Source organism: Geotrypetes seraphini, chromosome 2 (genome assembly GCF_902459505.1).
Source record: "Geotrypetes seraphini chromosome 2, aGeoSer1.1, whole genome shotgun sequence".
Lineage (NCBI taxonomy): Eukaryota > Metazoa > Chordata > Amphibia > Gymnophiona > Dermophiidae > Geotrypetes > Geotrypetes seraphini.
In genome coordinates this window covers 304511555-304534877 of record NC_047085.1, presented here as the reverse complement: position 1 = coordinate 304534877, position 23323 = coordinate 304511555, and the positions used below count along the sequence as shown (strand labels likewise).

At 43.5% G+C, this 23323-nt stretch overlaps 1 protein-coding gene across 1 annotated transcript in view; it reads right to left on the bottom strand.

Annotated features, from left to right (window-relative positions):
• Positions 1 to 23323, bottom strand: part of TRIOBP (TRIO and F-actin binding protein) — a 287725-nt gene that overhangs the window by 19058 nt on the left and 245344 nt on the right. Inside the window, exons 21-23 of the mRNA XM_033929925.1 lie at positions 1277 to 1424; positions 995 to 1115; positions 695 to 854 (exon numbers count right to left, since the gene is read on the bottom strand). Coding sequence (XP_033785816.1) covers positions 695 to 854; positions 995 to 1115; positions 1277 to 1424 — 429 coding nt within the window. The remainder of the gene's footprint in view (positions 1 to 694; positions 855 to 994; positions 1116 to 1276; positions 1425 to 23323) is intronic.

Below are 23323 nucleotides of genomic sequence, written 5' to 3'. Positions count from 1 at the left end.
AGGCAGCCTACTTGCTTCCTACAAGGTTCCCTGCTCCAGCTGCTAATTTTTAACAGTTGTTACTCCAGCCCAAGGAGGACTTTCTAAATAGTTGGAAACTTCTAAACATGAGGAGAGGATGCCAAATGGACCACTGCCCCAGGGTCCTCCCTTTCAGCAGATGTACTTGACTAAAACTGACTTTCAGCTGCACAGATCTGCTTTATATGCTTGAGAGAGAATATACTGGAGTACTGATCATAGCTTAAAAAGGGTGACTTCATTAAGCCTTAGTTTCTTTGCAGGGTACGGAAGCACACCCCCATGCATCTGAAATAATCTGACAACAAAGAACTTGCATTTAGTATCAAATTCAGAAAACCAAAAGAACAAATTAAATCAACATAGCAAAAATAAATAAACGTTTTCTGACTAGCATCAAAGTTTTATTTATTTTATTTCCATCTCTGCACTCGTTGTGACATAGTGGTTAGAGCTACAGCCACAGCACCCTGAGGTTCTGGGTTCAAACCCCACACTGCTCCCTGTGACCCTGAGCAAGTCATTTAATTCTCTACTGCCCCAGGTACATTAGACAGACTGTGAACCCACTGTGATAGATAGAAAAAATGCTTGAAATACCTGTATGTAACCGCTTTGAGTGTGGTTGTACCCCCAGGGTCCAGACATGTGGAAAGTGGGTGAAATATCTCACCTGATTTTGCCGCAGCAGTTCTCGTCCTTCCTGCTGGCATTTCAATAGCATTCGATCTCTTCCCTCAGCAGTTTGTGTCAAGGCATTAATCTCAAGACACTTCTGTGAGTAACGCTCAGAGAGCGCCTGCAGGTCACGTTTTAAGGCCTCCACATCTGACCTGCAAGATAAAAAGGGAATATTAATCTCTGTATTATTGCAGAGAATATAAAGCCATTCACCTGTGGCTGGCTAGGATAAATTTTGCCAGACTCCACCCCCATAAAACCAGTGAAACACGCAAAGTACAAAGGGCCATACTGATGCTGCCGACGTAATGCTTCCTGGCTTGAGTTTGTGCTCCCCCCGTATGAGAAATTCCGAGCTTTCTCTAGTTCCCGCTGAAGCTCATTCTGGTGTGCTTTCCTCATAGCTTCAATGGCTGCAAAAAAAATAGGAAAAGTTTGCAATAGGAACAATCAAATTAATGTACACTTGTGTCTTTAGAATGACAACAAAACAATCTATAAATTAGTCCCATAAGGCAGTGCAGGGAAGTAACCAAGAGACATTAGGTAAAAGGGAGTGGCTCCCAACCCACACCTGCAGCTGTTGCTGCCGTCTCCTCTGCTAGCAGCTCCTCTTTCTCTTGCCTCAGTCTCACCAGCTCCCGTTGGTGATGTCGCTGTAGTTCTATCATTGCCTCCTTATGAGAAGATTCCATCTCTACCAAGCTACGTTCACAAGCCGCCTAAGAAAAGACAATTAAAAAGGATAGTTGGAATGGACAGACTGCATCCAGAACCAAAAAACGTGATCAAACAGTGAACATTGCCTGAACTTCTAGAATCTTTCAGAAATTCTCAGCTAAAAAGTGCCTTTAGTGCTATCAAAAACAATCTCCTCAGCAGCATTAGATGAAAGATTAATGAGCGTGACTATAGGTGGGCTAAGCAATAGAGAGCTGCACGGGAACGGGGATGACGGGAATCCCGCGGGACCCGCGGGTTCCCCCTTTGGGTCACGGGGATCCCGTGGGGACGCCCCCTAGGGTCGCGGGGATCCCATGGGGACGCCCCCTAGGGTCACGGGGATCCCGTGGGGACACCTCCGAGGGTCGCGGGGTTCCTGCGGGGTTGGATCGCAGTGCATTCGAGCCGCGAGGGTACTCTCCTCCTCCTTACCTGCACTGTCGCAGCACACAGCTGAACGGAAGTCTTCCCGATGTCAGCGCTGACGTCGGAGGGAGGGCTTAAGCAAAGCCCTCCCTTCCTCCGATGTCAGCGCTGACATCGGGAAGACATCCGGTCGGCTGTGTGCGGCAGGGCAGGTAGGAAGAAGGCAATGGCGAACGAAAGAGGGGGGAGGGGGCGGTCAGCCCCGAAGAATGTGCACAGCCGGTCAGGTCCCCCGATCGACCGACAACAGGCCCGGCCGACAAACCTCCCTGCCCTGTAGCCGCGAATCTAAATTACCTCTTACAGCAGCTTCAATACTCCAGCTGCTTTAAGAAGGTAATTTAGATTCGCGGCTACAGGACAGGGAGATTTGTCCGACCGGGCCTGTTCTGTTGTCGGTCGGGTGCGGAAACGCCACAAAGGTAAGGGGCAGGGAGGGAGGAAAGGTGGAGTGGAGAAGAAAAGACGCTTAAGGGGGGAGAAGGCCGCTGAAAGCACTGGGGAAGACAAAGGGGTGGAGAAGGACGCTGAAAAGACATGGGGTAAACAGGAGGAGGGGGGGGAAGGATGCTGAAAGCACATGTGGAAGACAGAGGGGGGTGAAGGACCCTGAAAGCACTGGGGAAGACAAAGGGGTGGAGAATGCCACTGAAAGGACATGGGGAAAACAGGGGTGGAGAAGGCCACTGAAAGGAAATGGGGAAAACAGGGGGGGGAGAAGGCCGCTGAAAGGACATGGGGAAGACAGAGGGGGGAGAAGGATGCTGAAAGGACATGGGGAAGGCAGAAGGGGGAGAAGGATGCTGCCTGACAGGACATGGGGAAGATGGTGGGGGAGAAGGACACTGGAAGGAAATGGGGAAGAGGGAATGGGGAGAAGACCCTGGCAGGGAAGAAGACAGAGGTGCCAGACTATGGGGGGAGTGGAGGGAAAAAGATGGGTGCCAGACCAATTTGGGAGGGGGGAGAAAGGGAGAGGCACAGTAACAGAGCAAATGGAAGACACAGAGAGAAGAGAGGCAGTGGATGGAAGGAACTGAATGAGAATATGAAGAAAGCAGAAACCAGGCAACAAAGGTAGGAAAAAAAAATTTTTTTTTTTGCTTAAGGATAAAGTAGTATATTAGTTGTGTTGATAAAAATTTATAAACATTAGAGGCTCTGGTAGAAACCCGTTTACAAAGTATGTATTCTTCCCAATTAATATTTCCAAATTAATAAAGTCTTTTTGCTTATTTTTAAATGGGTTTCTACCAGAGCCTTTAATTCAGTAGCACAATTAAATGAAACAACTATTTCTGTAGTTTATAGGGACGGGCGGGGACGTAGGGGATTCCTCGCGGGGACGGAGGGATTCCTCGCGGGGACGGGTGGGGACGGAGGGATTCCTCACGGGGACGGGTGGGAGTCCTCACGGGGACGGGTGGGACTTTGGCGGGGACGGGTGGGATTTCTGTCCCCGCGCAACTCTCTACTAAGCAGCTAGTTTAGCAATTTGTCACCTTGCTTGCCTTTCTTCAGAAATGTCCCAGCCAGGCAGGTATTCGGGATATCCATAAATAACATGAGCTATTTGTATACATTGAAGATGGCATAAATGAATCTCTCATGCATACTCTGAGAAATAGAAAAACTAGACTGACTGGAAGATCCAATGGGCTGATTTGGGAACCAACAATTCTGAGTTTCACTTATGTGTACTTGTTCTTCAAAGACAAGAATCCTAATAGAATATTACCTGCCCAAGCACTGCCTAATAAAAGATGAAAATTAAATGAGAAAGTCAGAAACCTGAACTACTGAACCTAAGCATTCTAACTTGCAAATAAGAGGAATTGAACTAGGACTCCACAGGAAAGAGAATGTCACACTGCTCACACCACATTAGTAAGGACCCTTCAGCAATGCAATCTGTACGGCAGCATTCATGGCATGGAGGGAAGGAGGGGAGAAAAATTTCTCTAAGGTTTGAAAGCCACTCCCCCCTTGGAACACTATGATGAAATCCAGTATGCAGAACTGAAGCTGTGGAGCCCCAGGTACATTAGATTGTGAGCCCACCGGGACAGATAAGTGAAAATGCTTGAGTACTCTGATTGTTAAAAAATGCTTAGATAACCTTGATATGCGGTATGTAAAATCCTAATAATAAACTTGAACAAAATATGGACTTAGGCCCCGATTCACTAAAGTCAGCGATCGTCGCTAAACCTGTTTTCACAGGTTTAGCAACGATCACTGCTAACCGACCCAATTCAAAAAACGGCCCATCGCATGTTTTTCCCCTCGATCGCCCATTTTCTGATCCAGCCATGCAAATTTATAAAAATCCATGCAAAATAGACAATTTATTGATTCACTTACATTTGCTTGGCTATTTACGATCCTAAAACCTGACTGCTGTAGACCTTGGAAGGGGTCTGAGGCGTCTGAGCCAATCAAGGCCTTAGGCCCCTCCATGTGCATCACATGATACACCAGAGAGGAGCCTAAGGCCCAGTGATGTAACAGACCAGGCGGAGGAGCAGGAGGTGTTTGTGGTTCCTCCTGCTCCCAACACAAAAGATATGGACACCGGGGAGGGGGCATTGCGGTGGAAGGAGGGAGTGGGCATCCCTTCTGCCATTTCGGCACAGAGGGGGGGGGTTAAGCGTGGGGGTGGGTCCAATGGAAGGAGGGAGTGGGCATCTTTCCTGCCGGTTTTTTCAGGGAAGCCAGTGGGCTGGTGAGTCATAGCAGGAGAGAGTGGGACCATGCTATATGTGGATTCAGTTTGTACCGTTGTTACTGCTTTTATCAACAAAATTTTGAATAAATTACAACCAAAGGTCCAAGAACATTGTGCTTCCACAGTCACACTTGTAGGTCAGCAATAAGACCTTGAACTGTATGCAATGGCAGATAGGAAGCCAGTGAAGTGACTTAAGGAGATGGGCGATATGAGCATAGCGGGGTTGGTAGAAGATGAGTCATGCAGCAGAGTTTTGCACAGACTACAAGGGGGAGAGGCGACACTGCGGGATAGGAGTTAGGAGTTCGGAGTAGACTGCAGTAATCCAAGTGTGAGGTTATGAGAGTTTGGACAAGGATACAGGTAGTGTGCTCAGAGAGGAAGGGGCGAATTTTGATGATATTGAAGAGATAGAAGTGACAGGTCTTAACAGCTTGCTAGATATGCGTAGAAAATGAGAAGTCGGAATCGAAGACTACTCCAAGGTTGCAAGCAGTATTACGTACCAAGATGGAGAAAGTATGAGGAGCAGAGGGTTTAGGAGGAAAGAGGAGCAGCTCAGTCTTGGGCATATTTAGTTTCAGATGACAGCAGGACATCCAGGCAGCAATGTCAGCCAAACAAGCAGAGACCTTTTTGGACTTTAGGTGAAGTTTCAGGTGTAGAGAGGTAGAGTTGGGAGTCATCAGCATATAGGTGATACTGGAAGCCAAGGGAGGAGATCAGGGCACCGAGGGAAGAGGTGTAGAGAGAAGAGAAAAGGTCCTAAGACAGAACCCTGGGGTACACCAACTGCTAGCGGGGGTAACAGCAGAAGAGGACCCACCAACACATACACTAAAGGTGCGTTGGGAAAGGTAGGAGGCAAACCAGGAGAGGACAGATTCACAGAATCCAAACGAGGACAGCATATCAAAGAGTAAGCTGTGATTTACAGTATCAAAGGCAGCAGACAGGTCATGAAGGATAAGGATAGAGTAGATCTGGCCATGAACAAGTCACTGCAGACCTTAGTGAGGGCAGTCTCAGTGGAGATTTGGGGGCGAAAACCAGATTGTAGAGGATCAAGAATCTGTCGAGTTGAAAGGAAGTCCAGGCAGTGACAGAGAATAGCACGCTCGAGTATCTTTGATAGGAACAGAAGAAGGGAGACAGGGCGATAGATGGACGGGCAGGAGGGGTCCAGCGAGGGTTCTTTGAGAAGCGGCTTAACCATCACATATACGAGTCTCAACCGGCAACCAATAATTGACTAAAAAAAGGTGTAACATGGTCAAACTTATTCAGACCAAAAATCAATCAGACAGCCGCATTTTGAATAATACGTAGTCTGTGAAGATTTTTTTTTTTTTGAGTACCCACAAGATGGGCTATATTACAATAGTCAAGCTGATTCAGAACCAGGGATTGAAACAAAATTCTAAGAGACGAAATATCAAAGTATGCTCTAATAGTGCGCAATTTCCCTAGGATATGAAAACCTCTTCACACCAGGGCATCAACCTGATTTTTCATAGACAGACTCTGATCCAAGACTACTCCTAGTATCTTAATAATAGGTTGGATGGGATAGATTTTATTACATAAAGTTACAGTTGACTCAGTGTTTTTCAATCTTTTTACACCCGTGAACCGGCAGAAATAAAAGAATTATTTTGTGGACCGGCAAACTACTAGGACTAAAATTTTAAAACCCTTTTTCCGCCCCATCTCCACAAGCTCGGTCACCTCAGTAACTATAGAAAAATAGACAAATATAGTGCAAAATATAGACAGCAGATATAACTTCTCAAAACTGACACATTTTGATCACTAAATTGAAAATAAAATCATTTTTCCTACCTTTGCTGTCTGGTGATTGATTTCATGAGTCTCTGGTTGTGTTTCCTTCTGTTTGTGTATCCTTTCTTTCATTTCTTTCTTTCTGCACTCAGGCCCAAGAATTGTCCCTTTCTATTCCCTCCCTCTTTCCTTCCTATGTCCTTAGTGCCCCCAGTGCCTCCTTCCCATGTCTTTAGTGCCCCAGTGCCTCCTTCCCATGTCCTTAGTGCCCCTTCCTGTCTTTAGTGTCCCCAGTGCCTCCTTCCCATGTCTTTAGTGCCCCTAGTGCCTCCTTCCTATGTCCCTCTCACTGCCTTCCACACTTTGTCCCACCCCCCACCCCCGAATCCTGCCTGCCTACCTTTCTCCCTCCCTAGCCAAAGCCAGCCTGCTGCCTCCCTGCTGCTCAAAAAAAAAAAAGCCTCCTTCCTTTTCCCCTGCTCTTACCGCCATGCTCATGCTGCAGCTACTAAAGCCGACAGGAAATCTTTCCGACTCAATTCTGAAGTCGGAGAGGACGTTCTGGGCCAGCCAGATAGAAATAGGAATCAGAATGGTAATATCGTCTACATAACTAAATAATCTGATCTTCAAATGAGAGTCTATGGCCCAATGTTGACAAGTAAACATTAAAGAGCAGAGGGGACAGTGGCAAACCCTGCAGTACGCCACAGGAATTATTCCAACTGTTGGAATTTCGTTATTGAACCAAACATGATAAGTAAGCGATGTGAGAAATCTTTCAAACCATCCTACATATAATACCAGTATTGTGTATTATATTCATATTAAATCCTACTTATTTGCACACATAATACCTGTATTGTATTCTATATTCATCTTAGATTTACATACATCCTAATAATTCTAGTTATAATAATAATAATAACTTTATTTTATATACCGCAGTACCACAAACAGTTCAGAGCGATTTACAACGTAAGAGACTGTACATTTACAGCGAAGATACAATGAGAACTGTACAATGCCAAAAAATGCAAAGTTATGCACCTGGGCAGCCAGAATCCATGCAAGTCTTATACCCTTAATGGCGAGATCCTAGCAAAAACGGTAGCAGAACGAGACTTGGGGGTAATCGTCAGTGAGGACATGAAGTCTGCCAATCAAGTGGAGCAGGCTTCGTCCAAGGCAAGACAAATCATGGGCTGCATACGAAGGGGTTTCGTCAGTCGTAAGGCGGAAGTCATTATGGCCATTGTATAGATCCATGGTGAGGCCCCACCTGGAATACTGTGTGCAATTCTGGAGGCCGCATTATCGCAAGGATGTGCTGAGACTGGAGTCGGTGCAAAGAATGGCCACCCGGATGGTCTCGGGACTCAAGGATCTACCATATGAAAAACGGCTTGACAAATTACAGCTATACTCGCTCGAGGAGCGCAGAGAGAGGGGAGACATGATCGAGACGTTCAAGTATCTTACGGGCCGCATCGAGGCGGAGGAAGATATCTTCTTTTTCAAGGGTCCCACGACAACAAGAGGGCATCCGTTGAAAATCAGGGGCGGGAAACTACGAGGTGACACCAGGAAATTATTTTTCACTGAAAGAGTGGTTGATCGCTGGAATAGTCTTCCACTACAGGTGATTGAGGCCAGCAGCGTGCCTGATTTTAAGGCAAAATGGGATCGGCACATGGGATCTATTCACAGGGCAAAGGTAGGGGAGGGACATTAAGGTGGGCAGACTGGATGGGCCGTGGGCCCTTATCTGCCATCTATTTCTATGTTTCTATGTTTCTATATTATCTGTACTTTTGATCATTATATCCTCAGCAATTCTGGGTATCTCTACTGTGTTCACCCTATCGTGTTCAAAGTGGGGACCTGCTATCTCCTTTAAGTTGCATTTTTAGTTAGTCTGTGAAGAGAATGGTGTTTGCCAGGGGAACAAAGATTGGGCTTATGAATTTTTAAAAAGGGGAACAGATGGATAGGACTGCCCCATGGGCCATAGTTTTCCTACTCCTGCACTAGGATGCAAGTAGAACGCCATGCACTCACATATACTCTATGAAGACGACCTTTAATTCTCACCCCTACCCCCCCAAAAAAAAATGCCAGGGATATAACAAAGACAAGAAGAAACTCTCAGAGAACCTTAAATTTATTCAAGTTAATAAATACAAAGATCTGAGAGGCAGTACTCTAGACCAGGGGTTCTCAACCCAGTCCTTGGAGCACATCCAGCCAGTTGGGTTTTCAGGACATCCATAACGAATGTGCATGAGTTAAATCTGCATACCAAGAAGGCAGTGCACGCAAATCTCATATATGCATATTTGTTAAGGATATCCTGAAAACTTGAACAGTTGAGTATGTCCTGAGGACTGGTCTGAGAAGCACAGCTCTAGACCAGTGGCGTAGCAAGGTAAGTAGGCACCTGAGGTAGTGGTTATTGGCATTGCCGAGCTGCGCACCACCCCATTATACCTCTTCAAAATTTTCTGCGGCAGCGAGCAGCATTTCCTAGCTTCTGCTAGCGCTAGCCTCAGCTTTCCCTCTGACATCATTTCCTAGCCCCATGTTTAAAAAAACGTGTTAAATGTGTGTGTTAAAGGTGCATCTCAGGCGCGTTTGTTAAAAGTGAATACTGTCGATTGCTTGGTTAAAGTTCAAAGAAAATATATTTGCATGATTTGCTGGTAGATCTCTGCCCCCCCCCCACCCCAAATGACACTTATGACATGAGCCAATGATGCACTACAATAAGACATGCTTATGATTTGCTAATCTACGACATAGCTTTTTCTGGCGCATACACACATTTATTGTCTCTTTCCATGAACTATTCTGTGCATGTGTCCTGATCAGATTGTATTTCCATGGACCTCATCGCTTGTCATTTAGAAATCGAATAATTAACCGACACTACAACGGCTCACAGGAGTTTTAACGGTGACTTTAAAGAATCGGGGCCTAAGTGTGTCTTTTGAAATGTGTTTAACTCATTGGATTGTACTCTGCCTAGAATTTAGGATTAAGTAGATTATAAATGCTGAAATTAAATTAAGGTCGATAACCTGGAGAACAGGGGTTGGGGGTGGGATGACACTTGTAGGAAGACAACTGAGGAATTAGACGGCAGTCCAGAGGTAAGAGCAGCAAAAGTAAGCAAATGAAGCTTCCTACAAGAGAGCTCATGAGACGGGATTGACTATTTGAGGGTTCAAGAATAGAGTGGGGTTGTACAAGAAAACATCTGAGACTTCAGGTTGTGCTCAGAGTAACTAGCTGAGAGGATGTTGCTAAAAGGGTAAAGGTTGTGCACTCAGATTTTATGGTATGAAGTAGACATGGTCCTGACAGAACTGGATTGAGCAAACAGTGCTTTGGGTCAGCCCTACCCATCAGTTAAAAATGACATCCGTGGCCGGTTTGCCAAATTCATAGTAAAAGTGATTTACCAGCAAGTGCATCAAAAGGGCGTACTGCACTTTCAAGACTCCAAGGTGTGCCCATCAGGATTTATCCTTGCTTACTAGTAAACTACAACATAAGAACATAAGAATTGCTGCTGCTGGGTCAGACCAGTGGTGCATTGTACCCAGCAGTCCACTCGTGCGGTGGCCCTTAGGTCAAATACCAGTGCCCTATTTGAGTCTAGCCTTACCTGAATACGTTCTGGTTCAGCAGGAACTTATCTAACCTTTTCTTGAATCCCTGGAGGGTTTTTTCCCCTATAACAGCCTCTGGAAGAGCGTTCCCAATTTCTACTACTCTCTGGATTTTGACTTGTCTTTGGCATTTATTTAAGCTAATAAAATGCACGAATGAAGATAAAGCCTGGAAGATTCTGCAGCATGCTGCTAAATTTCTCTTCCATCTCTGGCTGCTGCTACTTCTATAGTTGCATCTGCAATCTGAGCAAAGCTCTAACAGTGGCAGCGGGTCCCTGTAAGGTCAATAAACCATAGCATGGAACATTGGAGGGGGTTGCTTGAGAGCTCTAGACTCGTATGACTACAGTCTATATTTTTGCTTCAGAGTTTTGTACATTTGAATATATTTTCTTATACAAAGACTTTGAGATCTCATTATGGGATAATTAGCATGCTTACATGCTTAATACCTGGTTTTAACTATGCAAATGCTGATGGAGGAATGGGAGATTAGGAGACGGTAGGTTAGAACCTTGTGTACCTTGCAATGTGAACGTACATACAACTCTTGTGCACAAACCTATTTTTCCGATGTAATGTAATGTAATGTAATGTAATTTATTTCTTATATACCGCTACATCCGTTAGGTTCTAAGCGGTTTACAGAAAATATACATTAAGATTAGAAATAAGAAAGGTACTTGAAAAATTCCCTTACTGTCCCGAAGGCTCACAATCTAACTAAAGTACCTGGAGGGTAATAGAGAAGTGAAAAGTAGATGAGGGGGAGGAGTCCATCTGGACACTTCCTGCGATTTGATGCCTTTGTGTCCTGGATAGCATGATAGTTCTCCCCCTCCCCAGACAGGTTTACACTGACTATGTACCATTTCAGCTTCTTCCCCCCCACCCCGTTACCTATGTATGTGGGTTGATCTCATTCCTTGGTGATGTTGTTCTCTGGTGCTGACTATCTTCAGTGAAATTTAAAATTGCATCACTCAGAATAGTCAGCACCAGAGAACATTGCCACCAAGGAACGAGAGAGATAAGTCTTCTCTTTTTTTTACATTTCTTTGAATGTGAACTGAAATGGAGACTTGAAATGTTCTTGAACATATGTTTATGATTACATCAGATTCAAAACAATTCTCTCTCTCGCTTATCCATGGACATACGAGAATAGTGCGATGATTGGAAATAATGCTGTTTTACTGCATTTTTTTTTTTAAAAAAGCATATAGAGTTACTAATAGCAGCTATTTTCTGAGCACTATCACTAATTCAAAATTTTTTTTATCATTATGGCATAGTGAATAGTGAAGTTGGAACTTATGTGAAGATTTTTAGCAATATATAACAGTTTCAGGATTGAGTGAATATAATGTAAAGGGCTTTAACTCTCCTAGAAAGAGAGACAGCTTTACAATGGCTAAAGTCCTTTAGTTCTTTGGAAGTACATTTGCAAGGAACATACTTTAAATCAGGACATGATTATCTGCTCCATGATGCTCAGTTTTCAAAGATATTGTTTGCTTCATATGTCAACAGGGTTAAAAATAGAGGAGTTGTACTTCTATTGCATAAGACTTTCACTGTTCGAGTTGAGCAGGTGTAGTGTGATCTTGAGGGATGGTATCTTTTTGTTCATATTAAAAACAGGGTGATTGTGAAGTTACTTATGCTACCATATATGCCCCAAATGCTGGACAAGCTGCCTTAAAAAAAGTAGGGGGGGATAATGTAGCAGTTACTACTTTTGTGCGAGTAAAATAATATCAGGAAGATAATTTAATGCTTGCCTGCAGCCTGACCAGCATTGTACTGGGGTTTCCACAGGGCAGGATGAACACTAGAGCTCTTCAACATCTTATTAATAATTTAGGAGCGGCAGATGCTTGGAGAGGTCCTGACTATTCATTCTATTCACATTCCCATGGGTCATACTCTAGGATTGACTATATATTTGTACAGTAGATGTCAATTATCTTTCTGCTATTTTGTTGCATCCATAGACATCATTACTGTTTCTGATCATGCTCCCACTTGGGTAGAGCTATTTGATATTGGGGGAGGGGGCTTCAGACCAGATACTGGTCTCTTAACAATGCTCCGAGGGATGAGACCTTGATTCAAGCTTATAAAGACATGCTGATGGACTACAGTATTCATAACTTTGTCTCTGTACCATCTCTTGGGGTGATTTGGGATGCCCTGTAAGCATTATAGAGGGGCTTTTTAAAAAATTATAATTATTAAAGCAACTCTGTAGCAAAAGCGTAAAAAGGAACAACTCTTCAGAAGAGCACCATAAACTTACTGGTTCAGAGACTGTTAGATAATTACAAATGCCTAAGCTGCAGATAGATATTTACTACACAGATAAACTAGCCTATATGCTTGTGTACATTTGAAATGTCAGGCTTATGAGAAAAATAATAAAATGAGTAGTTTTTAGCTTTGCGACTGTTTAACCTTCAGGCTGACAAGCATTTTTAAAATTAAAGACAAGGATGGCTCTTTACTTACTCACTCTACACAGAATATGCGAGTACTATGGTGCTTCTGTTACTTATGAATCTCTTAAATATTGTAACATAGTAAATGACAGCAGATAAAAGACCTGAACGGTCCATCCAATCTGTCTATTAGTTATACCCATTAAAAATACATGATCAAATTAACTTGTCTCTTCTTTGATATTTCTGGGTCATAGACTGTAAAGTCCACCTGGTATTGTCCTAGGTTCCAAAAGCTGAAGTTACTGTCCAAGCTCACTGTTTGCAGGATATCTACCATAAAGTCTGGCCAGTAACATTCTCATGTTCCAAGGTAGTGGCGTTCCCCATCCCATCCTACACCAAATCACCACATATGAGACACAGACCGTGCAGTACCGGACTTAACACTTTAATTTACATCCTTCGTTTTCTAATTAGAGATCCTCTATGTTTATCCCAAGCTTTTTTGAATTCCATCACCGTTTTCCTCTCCACCACTTCCCTCGGGAGGGCATTCCAGGCATCTACCACACTCTCTGTGAAAAAGAATTTCCTAACACTGCTCCTTAGTCTTCCTCCCTGCAACTTCAAATTATGCCCTCTCATTTTACCATTTTCTCTTCTCTAGAAAAGATTTGGTTCTATATTAATACCTTTCAAGTATTTAAACGTCTGTATCATATCTCCCTTGTCCCTCCTCTCCTCCAGAGTATACATATTTAGGTCTTCCAGTTTCTTCTCATACTTCTTTTGGTTCAAACCCCTTACCATTTTCAATGCCTTCCTCTGGACCACATCAAGTCTTTTTATATCCTTCACCAGATATGGCTTCCAAAACTGAACACAATACTCCAAGTGCGGCCTCTCCAATGACCTTTACAGGGGCATCAACACCTTCCTTCTTCTGCTGCTTATTCCTTTTTCTATACAGCCTAGCATCCTTCTGACTACAGCCACCACCTTATCACACTGTTTAGATGCCTTTAGATCCTCAGACACAATCACTCCAAGGTCCCTCTCTCTGTCAGTGCTTATTAGCTAGTGCTTATTAGCCTCTCACCTCGCAGCACCTCCCTTGGATTTCTACCCCCCAAATGCATCACTCTGCACTTCTTCACAATGAATTTTAGTTGCCAGACATTAGACTATTTTTCCAACTTTTGCAGATCCTTTTTCATGGTTTTCTACTCCCTCTGGGGTGCCCACTGTTACAAACCTTGGTATCATCCGTAAATAGGCTAACCTTACTTTCTAACCCTTCAACAATGTCGCTAACAAACATATTGAACAGAATTGGTCCCAGCACCAATCCTTGAGGCACTCCACTACTCACCTTTCCCTCCTCCGAGCAAATTCCATTAACCACCCACTCTCTGGTGTCTGTCTGTCAACCAGCTTCTAATCCAGTTCACCACTTTGGGCCCTAACTTCAGCCCATGGAGTTTGTTTAAGAGCCTCCTATGAGGAACCGTGTCAAAGGCTTTACTGAAATCTAAGTAAATTACATTTAGCGCACATCCTTGATCCAATTCTCTGGTCACCCAGTCAAAGAATTCAATCAGGTTCGATTGGCATGATTTACCTTTCGTAAACTTACATTGCCTTGAATCTTGTAAACCAGGGGTGCCCACACTTTTTGGGCTTGCGAGCTACTTTTAAAATGACCAAGTCAAAATGATCTACCAACAATAAAATTTTAAAAAAACACAACGCACACTGTACGCATAGAAAATGTTAATTATCATTCCTATTCCAGGGTTTTTCAAAGAGGTCAAAGCAGATGACTCTATGCACTATCACCTCAGTAACAACCATACAAAAATAGACAAATATACCCCCCTCCCTTTTTACTAAACCACGATAGCAGTTTTTAGAGCGCAGGGAGCTGCGCTGAATGTCCAGCACTGCTCTCGACGCTCATAGGCTCCCTGCGCTAAAAAACTCTATTGCGGTTTAGTAAAAGGGGATCTTAGTGTAAAATATAGACAGCAGATATAAATTCAGACACATTTTGATCACTAAATTTAAAATAAAATCATTTTTCCTACCTTGTCTGGTGATTTCATGAGTCTCTTGTTGCACTTTCTTCTTCTGACTGTGCATTCAATCTTTCTTCCCTTCTTTTAGCCTGTATGCTTCCTCTCCTCCAGACCTCGTTCCCTCCCCCAACTTTTCCTTCCTCTCTCCCTGCCCTTTCTTTCTTTCTCCCTGCCCTCCCCCAAGCCACTGCCATCAGGGACCAGGACCCAAACCGCCACTAATAACAGTCAATTCTGCCGTCGGGGAGAGGAAGGCTGATTGGCCCAAGATCGCGATCGACCTATTGGGGGAAATGCTGCCGGGTCCTGCCTTCACGGAAACAGAAAGTAGGCAGGACCCGGCAGCAAGAAGAGCAAATGCTTCACTAACCTGTCTCCCGCCTTAGCCCATAGCGAACGCTTGCTTCAGGGCTCTCAACATGTGCGTGCCGGCTTCCCTTCTCTTCCCCCCCCCCCCCGGACATAACTTCCAGTTTCGGAGGGAAGAGAAGGGAAGCCGGCACGCACACGTTAGAGCCACGGAGCATAAGTTCGCTACAGGCTGAAATCTCCAAGCCGGTTTTTTTTTAATGTTCAGCAGCGGCGGCAACAGCAGATGACAGCTGGGCGGACCGCCCAGCTAAAAGGCCCTAGAGAGAACACTGGAGAGGAAGGCTGATCGGCCCGGTAGATCAGGACGGCAACACGAGTCTATCACGGAGCCCGGGATGGGCTCCGCGATTGACTCGCGTTGCCTTCCTGAGCTACTGGTCGATCGCGATAGACGTGTTGGGCACCCCTGTTGTAAACCATTAGATTCTAAGAATTTCACTATCCTTTCCTTCAGCAGCATTTCCATTATTTTTGCAATAACTGAAGTGAGGCTTACCGGAATGTAGTTTCCCGATTCATCTCTACAATCACTTTTGTGAAGAGGGACCACATCCGCTCTTCTCCAGTCCCACAGAACCTCTCCCATCTCTAAAGATTTCTTGAACAAATCTTTAAGAGGACCCACCAGAACCTCTCGAAGCTCCCTCAATATCCTGGGATGGATCCCATCTGGTCCCATAGCTTTGTCCACCTTCGTTTTTTTCAAGTTGTTCATAAACACTTTCTTCCATGAACAGTGCGGTATCCACTCTATTCTTAGGTGTAACTTTGCTAACCAATTGTGGTTCTTCTCCATGTTTTTCTTCCGTGAATACCGAACAAAAGTTTTTGTTTAGCACATTTGCTTTGTCCTCATCACACTCCACATACCAGTTCATACCTTCTTTCAGTCACTCTCCACCCTTACTGACAACTATGATGGAGGCATGGATTGCAGTGATCCATAAATTGCAGAATGTTGCTGTGGATTGTCAACACAATACAGTGTCTTATATACTGCAGTTCTCTACAAGGAATCTATGCAGTTTACAATAAGAGTTGGATCAAGTTCTTGAAGTTACATTTTTAAGCCCAATCTTGTGGTTGTTAGGGGGAAGAGATGAAGGGTGGGAGAGTGGCTATAAAGAGAAGATATGTTTTAAGGTTATTTTTTCAGAAGTCAAGGTAAGTGGTGGGTTGTCTTAGGTATGTTGGCAGTTTGTTCCAGATAAGAGGTCCTTGATATTCAAAGGTAGCCTCAAACATCTTTTTCCGCTGAACTTGCTGAGGTGATGGGAAGGATAGTTTGAAGTGTTGCAATTCTTGTGAATTGAAGGAGTGTGGGACTTTAATATCATAGGTTCATCCATGCGAGTTCTCACCACAGATCACTTTATGAACCATACAAGCTATCTTGAATTGGATTCACTTTCATCAGTAGCCAGTGCAGTTGTTCTAATAGCAGACTTGACCTCTCATACCGATTTTCTTTCTGAAAATTAGTCTGGCAGCAGAGTTTTGTAATAGTTGTAGTCTCTTGCTTTCTTTTTCTTCGTCACTCCTATTGCCTTATTTTGGAGTTTAATATTGATGTTAAAATCCTAGCTAAAGTATTGGCTAACAAGGTCACCGCAGTCCCAACCTCTCTAGTACTCCATGATCAGGTGGGCTTTACTCTGAGCAAACAGGCCTCCAATATACTGCAGAAGGGAAGATTAGGTTCTTACCGTATAATCTTCTTTCCAGTATAAAGACACACGAGTCTTGACCAGTGGGTTATTCTCCTTTATCCACGTGTTTTGCAGAAGGAATCATCTACAACTTTTCAGCTCTACCTCCTTGTGACAATGGGGAGTGCCCCATCTCCCCAGTTTGTACCAAAGCAGGTGATCTCCCCTAAAAGAGAAAAAATAACAAGGAGGAAACTTCCTGACCAAGTGAGGTCTTTTCTGCTCTGCAATAAAGACAATTAATTAGACCTCAGGAAACATAATTCAACAAGGTGGGCCTAAACAAGCCACCTACCTGAGTATAACCATCCCTAGCACTTATACAGCTCTTTGAAAGTGCTTTCAATTCCCAACTCCTTTAACCTTGGGTTCTGCATCCCCAACCCTATATGTCATGTGTCTGTTCAAGTTAGATTGTAAGCTCTTCTGAGCAGGGACTGTCTATAAATGTCAAAATGTACAACACTATGTACGCCTTTCAGTGTTATATAAGTGATAAGTAGTAGTAGTCCTACAAGCTCTACCACAGGCTTTTGTCATAGTGAGCTTTCACAACACACACACCACCTGATCAGTCGAAAACAATTTATCTTCTTAGTCTTTGGCTGTTTCAAGATAAGCATTTGGAGATACACATACATGTCTGAGACAGTAAGCAGGCTTAATTATTAGTTTAATTCCTATATATAGCTTTTTGCTTTCTATATGCTCTTATTTCATTCATTTAAGTTCTCATCATTACTTATGTGCATTTTTACCTTTCTATATGTGTTCATATTGATATGCACTTTTTAAATATTTATTACTGTTATTATGGAAAAGTTTATTAATGTGCATTTTTTTAGATATTCATTTACATACATTATCATTTACCAAGTCTGGCTATTTGTCAATAATGTCGATATGAGCACTAAAAATGAACCCCTTTTCCTTCAAGGTAGAAAACAATAAAGCAGTGTTTTGCAGTAATTCACAATGACCATAACATTTTAAAGATTTGTGTTCCACTAAAGTGAATTAATGGGGTGTGAGGAAACTCTCTACTGTTCAAATACAGGAAAGTGACAGGGTTGGCCCCTGTCTTCTCTGCATTTTGCATTAGTGATGGAGCCCTTAGGAGCGACAATAAGAGGCAGTTCTGATATCCAGGTGCTTTGAGTGGACAAGAGTATAAAATTGTGCTCTTTGCCAATGACGTTCTTATGTCCCTTATCAATCCTTGTATCTCCTAACCAAGCTTGATTAGGGTGTTGCATCAGTATGTTAGTGTGTCAGGTTTTAAAGTTAATATGAACAAATCAGAGGCCTTCAATGTCATTCTTGATAGCACTCTGTTAAATGTCTTAAGAGACTATTTTAATGTTAAATGGGAGGATAAAAATCATACTTAGGGGTCTATCCAATGACCACATTATGGTTTGTTTCAAGCTAATTACCCAGCTTTGCTGTGGGAATTAAAGTTAGACCCCAATTTTTGTATCAACTGCCTTCTCATGATATGACCACATGACAATGGAGAAAATTAATCTTTTATCTAGACTCATACTTATTTCAAGTTTTGCTCATTTGAATACGAAAGGCTTTCATTTCGTACCTCCAGATTCAGATTATTCAATGTATATGGCACTACCTAGACTGCTTCCAAACATTCTTTTCAGAGATAGAAACCATGGAGGCCTGGGTGTTCCTAACCAACCCTTTATTACCAAGTGGCTCACATACATGCAGCAATAAAATGGTTTTCAAACACACCCTCATAAATTGTGGATTGTGCTTGAACAGAACAAGGTGGGTCATGTGAGTTTGGAATTCCTGTTGTGGTTGCCTCCCAGGTATAGGGAGCTTGCGGGGTGACATTTGCCCATCTACTCCTTGTAGATGCATGGTTCTTCACCCCCTAAACTGTACCATTCCTTGAGTTTTTGCAGCCCAAATATATAACTGCATTTATTTAGCTGCCAAATTCCAGACTATTCTTCAAGCTTTGCTAGGTCTTTCATGTTATCCACACCATATCGCTTACAAAAGTGTTAAAAAGAACAAGTTCAAGAACCAAACCTTGCAGCACACCACTAGTAACATCTCTTTTCTCACAGTGAGCGCCATATACCCACTACCTTTTGTCACCTTCCACTCACATATTTTCTAATCCTGTCAAATCACTACACAGCCCATACCAAGGGTTCTCTATTGGTTGTCTATGCAGAACTGTGTCAAAGACTTTGCTAAAATCTAAATACAGCTGTCCCTCACTATTCACAGTTTTCCTATTCGCGAATTCGATTATTCACCTTTTGTTTTGCTTCTAAGTTTCTTCTAATTTTCATCTATTTGCAGGCTGCCCGAACCTCCCCAGACTTTACCTGATGGTCTAGTGGTGATGCGGGGTATGAGCGATCTTCCTACACTCCTGCCCTGTGCAGAGTCATCATCAAAATGGCTGCCCTGAGTTCGAGACTACAACGGGAACTCACAGCAGCCATTTTGATGATAGCTCTGCATGGGGCAGGAGCGTAGGAAGATCGCTCCTGCCTCGCGTCACCGCTAGACCACCAGTTAAGGTCTGAGGACGCAGGAGAGGGTGGGTCAGAGCCGGACCAAAAACTTATTCGCAATTTTTCCCTATTCGCGGGCTGGCTCTGCCCATAACCCCCGCGAATATGGAGGGAGAAGTGTACACCACATCTAGTACTTTCCTGCTCACTCAGCCAAAGAAATTAAATAAGATTTGACTAACAAAATTTCCTAGTGAAACCATCGGAAGTGACGCATCAGAGGAAAGGCCCTGCCAGGGCTGGCCGCAAACAACCTGCTTTGAGGCTGCCTCCTGCTGACCAGCTGCGCTCGGGTGAGGAAGGGAGGGAGGGAGTTTGTGGCTCAGGACACCGTCTGATTCTGCCACTAAGGGGCTTGAGGGAGACAGGGAGGAGGACTTTGTGGCTCAGGACTGCTGCCGAGCTCGTGCTTCGGGGCGGGAGGGGGAATTGAGACTGTGTTAGACAAGGTTTCTAACACATTCTCAATTAACCAGAAAAACAGTTAACTGGTATCCACCAATCCCCGTGGGTACCAGATAGCTGAGATTCTACTGTAGCTTTTCAGTTTACATGCAATGGTGAAGGGAAAGCTAGCTTAAAATGTTGCGTCGATCTTGAGTTGAAAAAGGAGGTTGTAACAGTGAAGTCCATCATTAGTCCCATGAAATTCTCCCCATAAATGGCTCTGTGGACCATGCATGCAATTTTGGGTTGAATTCTTTTTCTTACAGGTAGCCAGTGTAATTCCCTCAAGAGCGGGGTAACTCTCTCAAATTTGCTACATTGTACGATTAGTCTGGGCAGTCGTATTTTAGAGCATGGGGAGTACAAGTCTCGGTGGTTGGAAGCATGCCGCTGAATTTAAGGCCTCCAACTACCAAGACTTGCATTCTCCAAACATCACTATTACAACCACCTTCTTCAACTCAAGATCGATGTAAAGATTGATTCGGAAAGGTGCATGGGGGGGGGGAAGGGCATGGCTATGGTCAGGACTGGCAGTTGGGTTTGGGTCCGATATATTCCAGAATGTGCGGGGAAGCGAGGGTAGGCAAAAGGGGATGCACACAATAATTAATGCATTAATCTCAATTAATGTGCAACTTTATTATGCTCTAATGGTTTTTCTCCTTTTTACACTGTATTGTCAGTTTAAATGTCAGTAAGAGACCGGCAAAAATTAGACTTCCTAACACATCTATGTTGGTGGGGGTGGGAGGGAACAGTTTGGGAGCTTGCCCTCACACTGAATGGAGCCAATCTCCTCCATTTGGAGTTGGATCTACTCCTTGAACATATGGTTATCTGCACATTTCTCAAAACAACTAAGTTTTAAGATCTGCCTTCCAAAGGTGCAGCAGCAGGCCATGCATAACACTTTACCTAATGGAACAGCCTAGTAATTACCAGTGTGGGCGGACTTGTTTGCCTTACTTTTAAAATTTAATAGATTTTAAAAATGGTTTTTTGCCAGGCCCTAATAACATAAAACTTGAATCCAAAAGACAGCCTTTTTCTTCATTGCCCAGTCACTATGGCATTTCCTGCCTCTCCATCAGACAAGAACTTTCACTTAAAAAAAATGTATAACAGACTTGAAAACATGGTTCTTCCAGCAGGCTTTTCAGGCAGCCTCTGAACACCAGCAGTTCTACTTTCTAACTTCCTCATTAGGCTACCCTTCTCAAGTTTCTTCTCCCGCCTTCCTGTCTTTATTAAAATCATATATACCATATTCAGTGTTCTCCCTAGGGCCTTTCAGCCGGGCAGTCCACCCAGGTAATTTAGATGACCGCCCAGCTAAATTCTGCTGCTACCGCTGCTGCTCAACATTAAAAAAAAAAAAAAAAAAAAAAAGCCGGCTTGGAGATTTCACCTTAGCCCGTGGCGAACTTATGCTCTGGGGTTCTAACGTGTGCGTGCCGGCTTCCCTTCTCTTCCCTCCGAAACCGGAAGTTATGTCCGGGGGGGGAGAGAGGGAAGCCGGCACGCACAAGTTAGAGCCCCGAAGCATGCGTTTGCTACGGGCTAAGGCGGGAGACAGGTCAGTGAAGCTTACCATTTGCTCTTCTTGCTGCTGGGTCCTGCCTACTTTCAGTTTCTGTGAAGTCAGGACCCGGCAGCATTTCCCCCAATCGATCATGATCTTGGGCCTATCAGCCTTCTTCTCCAACGGCAGAATTAACATCGGGGAGAGGAATGCTGGTCGGCCCGAAGTAGGGAGAGCTTGGGGCGGCGGCGGCTTTGGGGCCTGTTCCCCGATGGCAGCGGCATTGGCAGTGGCTTGGGGGAGGGCAAGGAGAAAGAAAGAAAGAGGGCAGGCAGGGAGACAAAAGGAAAGAAGAGAAACAGAAAAAAAGAAAGGGGGCATGAAGAGAGAAAGAAAGGGCAGGAAGAGAGGAAGAAAAAGTTGGCGGGAGGGAATGAGGTCAGTAGGAGAAAAAGCATACAGGCTGAAAGAAGGGAAGAAAAATTGGATGCACAGTCAGAAGAAGAAAGTGCAACCAGAGACTCATGAAATCACCAGACAACAAGGTAGGAAAAATGATTTTATTTTAAATTTACTGGTCAAAATGTGTCTGAATTTATATATGCTGTCTATATTTTACACTATGGTCCCCTTTTATTAAACCGCAATAGCGTTTTTTAGTGCAGGGAGCCTATGAGCTTCGAGAGCAGCGCTGAGCATTCAGCGCAGCTCCCTGCACTAAAAACTGCTATCGTGGTTTAGTATAAAGGGAGGGGGGTATTTGTCTATTTTTGTATGGTTGTTACTGAAGTGACAGTGCATAGAGTCATCTGCTTTGACCTCTTTGAAAAAACCCCGGAATAGGAATGATTATTAACATTTTCTCTGCGTACAGTGTGCTTTGTGGGTTTTTTTTTAAATTTTATTGTTGGTAGATCATTTTGACTTGGTCATTTTAAAAGTAGCTTGCAAGCCCAAAAAGTGTGGGCACCCCTGCTCTAGAACATCACTCCTTAGTTTTATCAAGTGGTGCAGTGAGGGGCCAGCACTTTACATTTTATCTCCTCATGTACAGCACAGTTCTTTATTCTAAGCAGCTCTGGCACTAACAGTATTACGGGTGCCTTATGCTACTTTCACTACCACTTGCAGTCAGGTTTGGTATTTTATCATAGTTTTCGTTTTTTATTTAGTTTTTCACCAGTATTTTCATTTATTTATTAAAGCAGCCTTTTTTAACAGCCCGATGCCCCTCCCCTATCAGTGTGCATTCAATCCACTGCCGACACTTTTTTGGCGCCTCTTTCAATGGATCAAATATCATAGCCCCGCTGTCGCGTGTTCACATTTATTCTGCGTACGAGTTTATCTCATCAGTGCAGAGACATTTTTGGTAAGTCTATTTTACTCTCCCTTTTTTACTTTCCCAAGTGCTGTGGTTTTATTCTTTGGTTTTAATAGAAGCTCATTTGCACAATAATTTAGATCTTTCCCAGGTTCACTTTTCATCTACCCGGTCGGCTTGTCTTTGAGCTACTATCGGCTTATATTTTCAAGATACACTGTATTATCAGCTGTTCATTTCCCATACGTTTACTTTTGCCCTATTTAGGTCTATATAGTCTGAGCATACTGTTTGTAACCAGCCATCATTTTAAGTATGTATATGCCCTATTTTAGGGGGGGTTAACTTCTTTTAGCATGTTGTTTCATTAATGCTGAGTTTGGTGTTACAATATGTTATTCTTGATTTTTAGTTTACACATTATTTATTCTTTTCCGACATGTTCGCATCGCAATTTTACTCAAAAGTATAAATAGGTATCCATATTCAAGTTTCATCACGGTGCTCTGGTTTTGGCTCCAGTATTTGTCACTTCAGTCCACCAGGTCTGGCTATCCGTTACTGTCTCATATTTTAAAGATTCACTCGTTATAATAGCGGTGATCCACATGTCTCTTCGTAATGGACATGTCCGATTTTAGCATTTGGATCTTAGTACTATGGGTTTGTTCTTTTCTGGTTTCCTTTCTAGAGACTGCTTTTCGTCTGGAGTCTTTTGAGTTTAGAATTACATTTTATGACATATTTGTGGTTATAATTGTATGACATGTCTAAATCGGTCAAGTTATCCATTCTTTCTATTATTTTTTGTCCCCTCATACAGTGGCA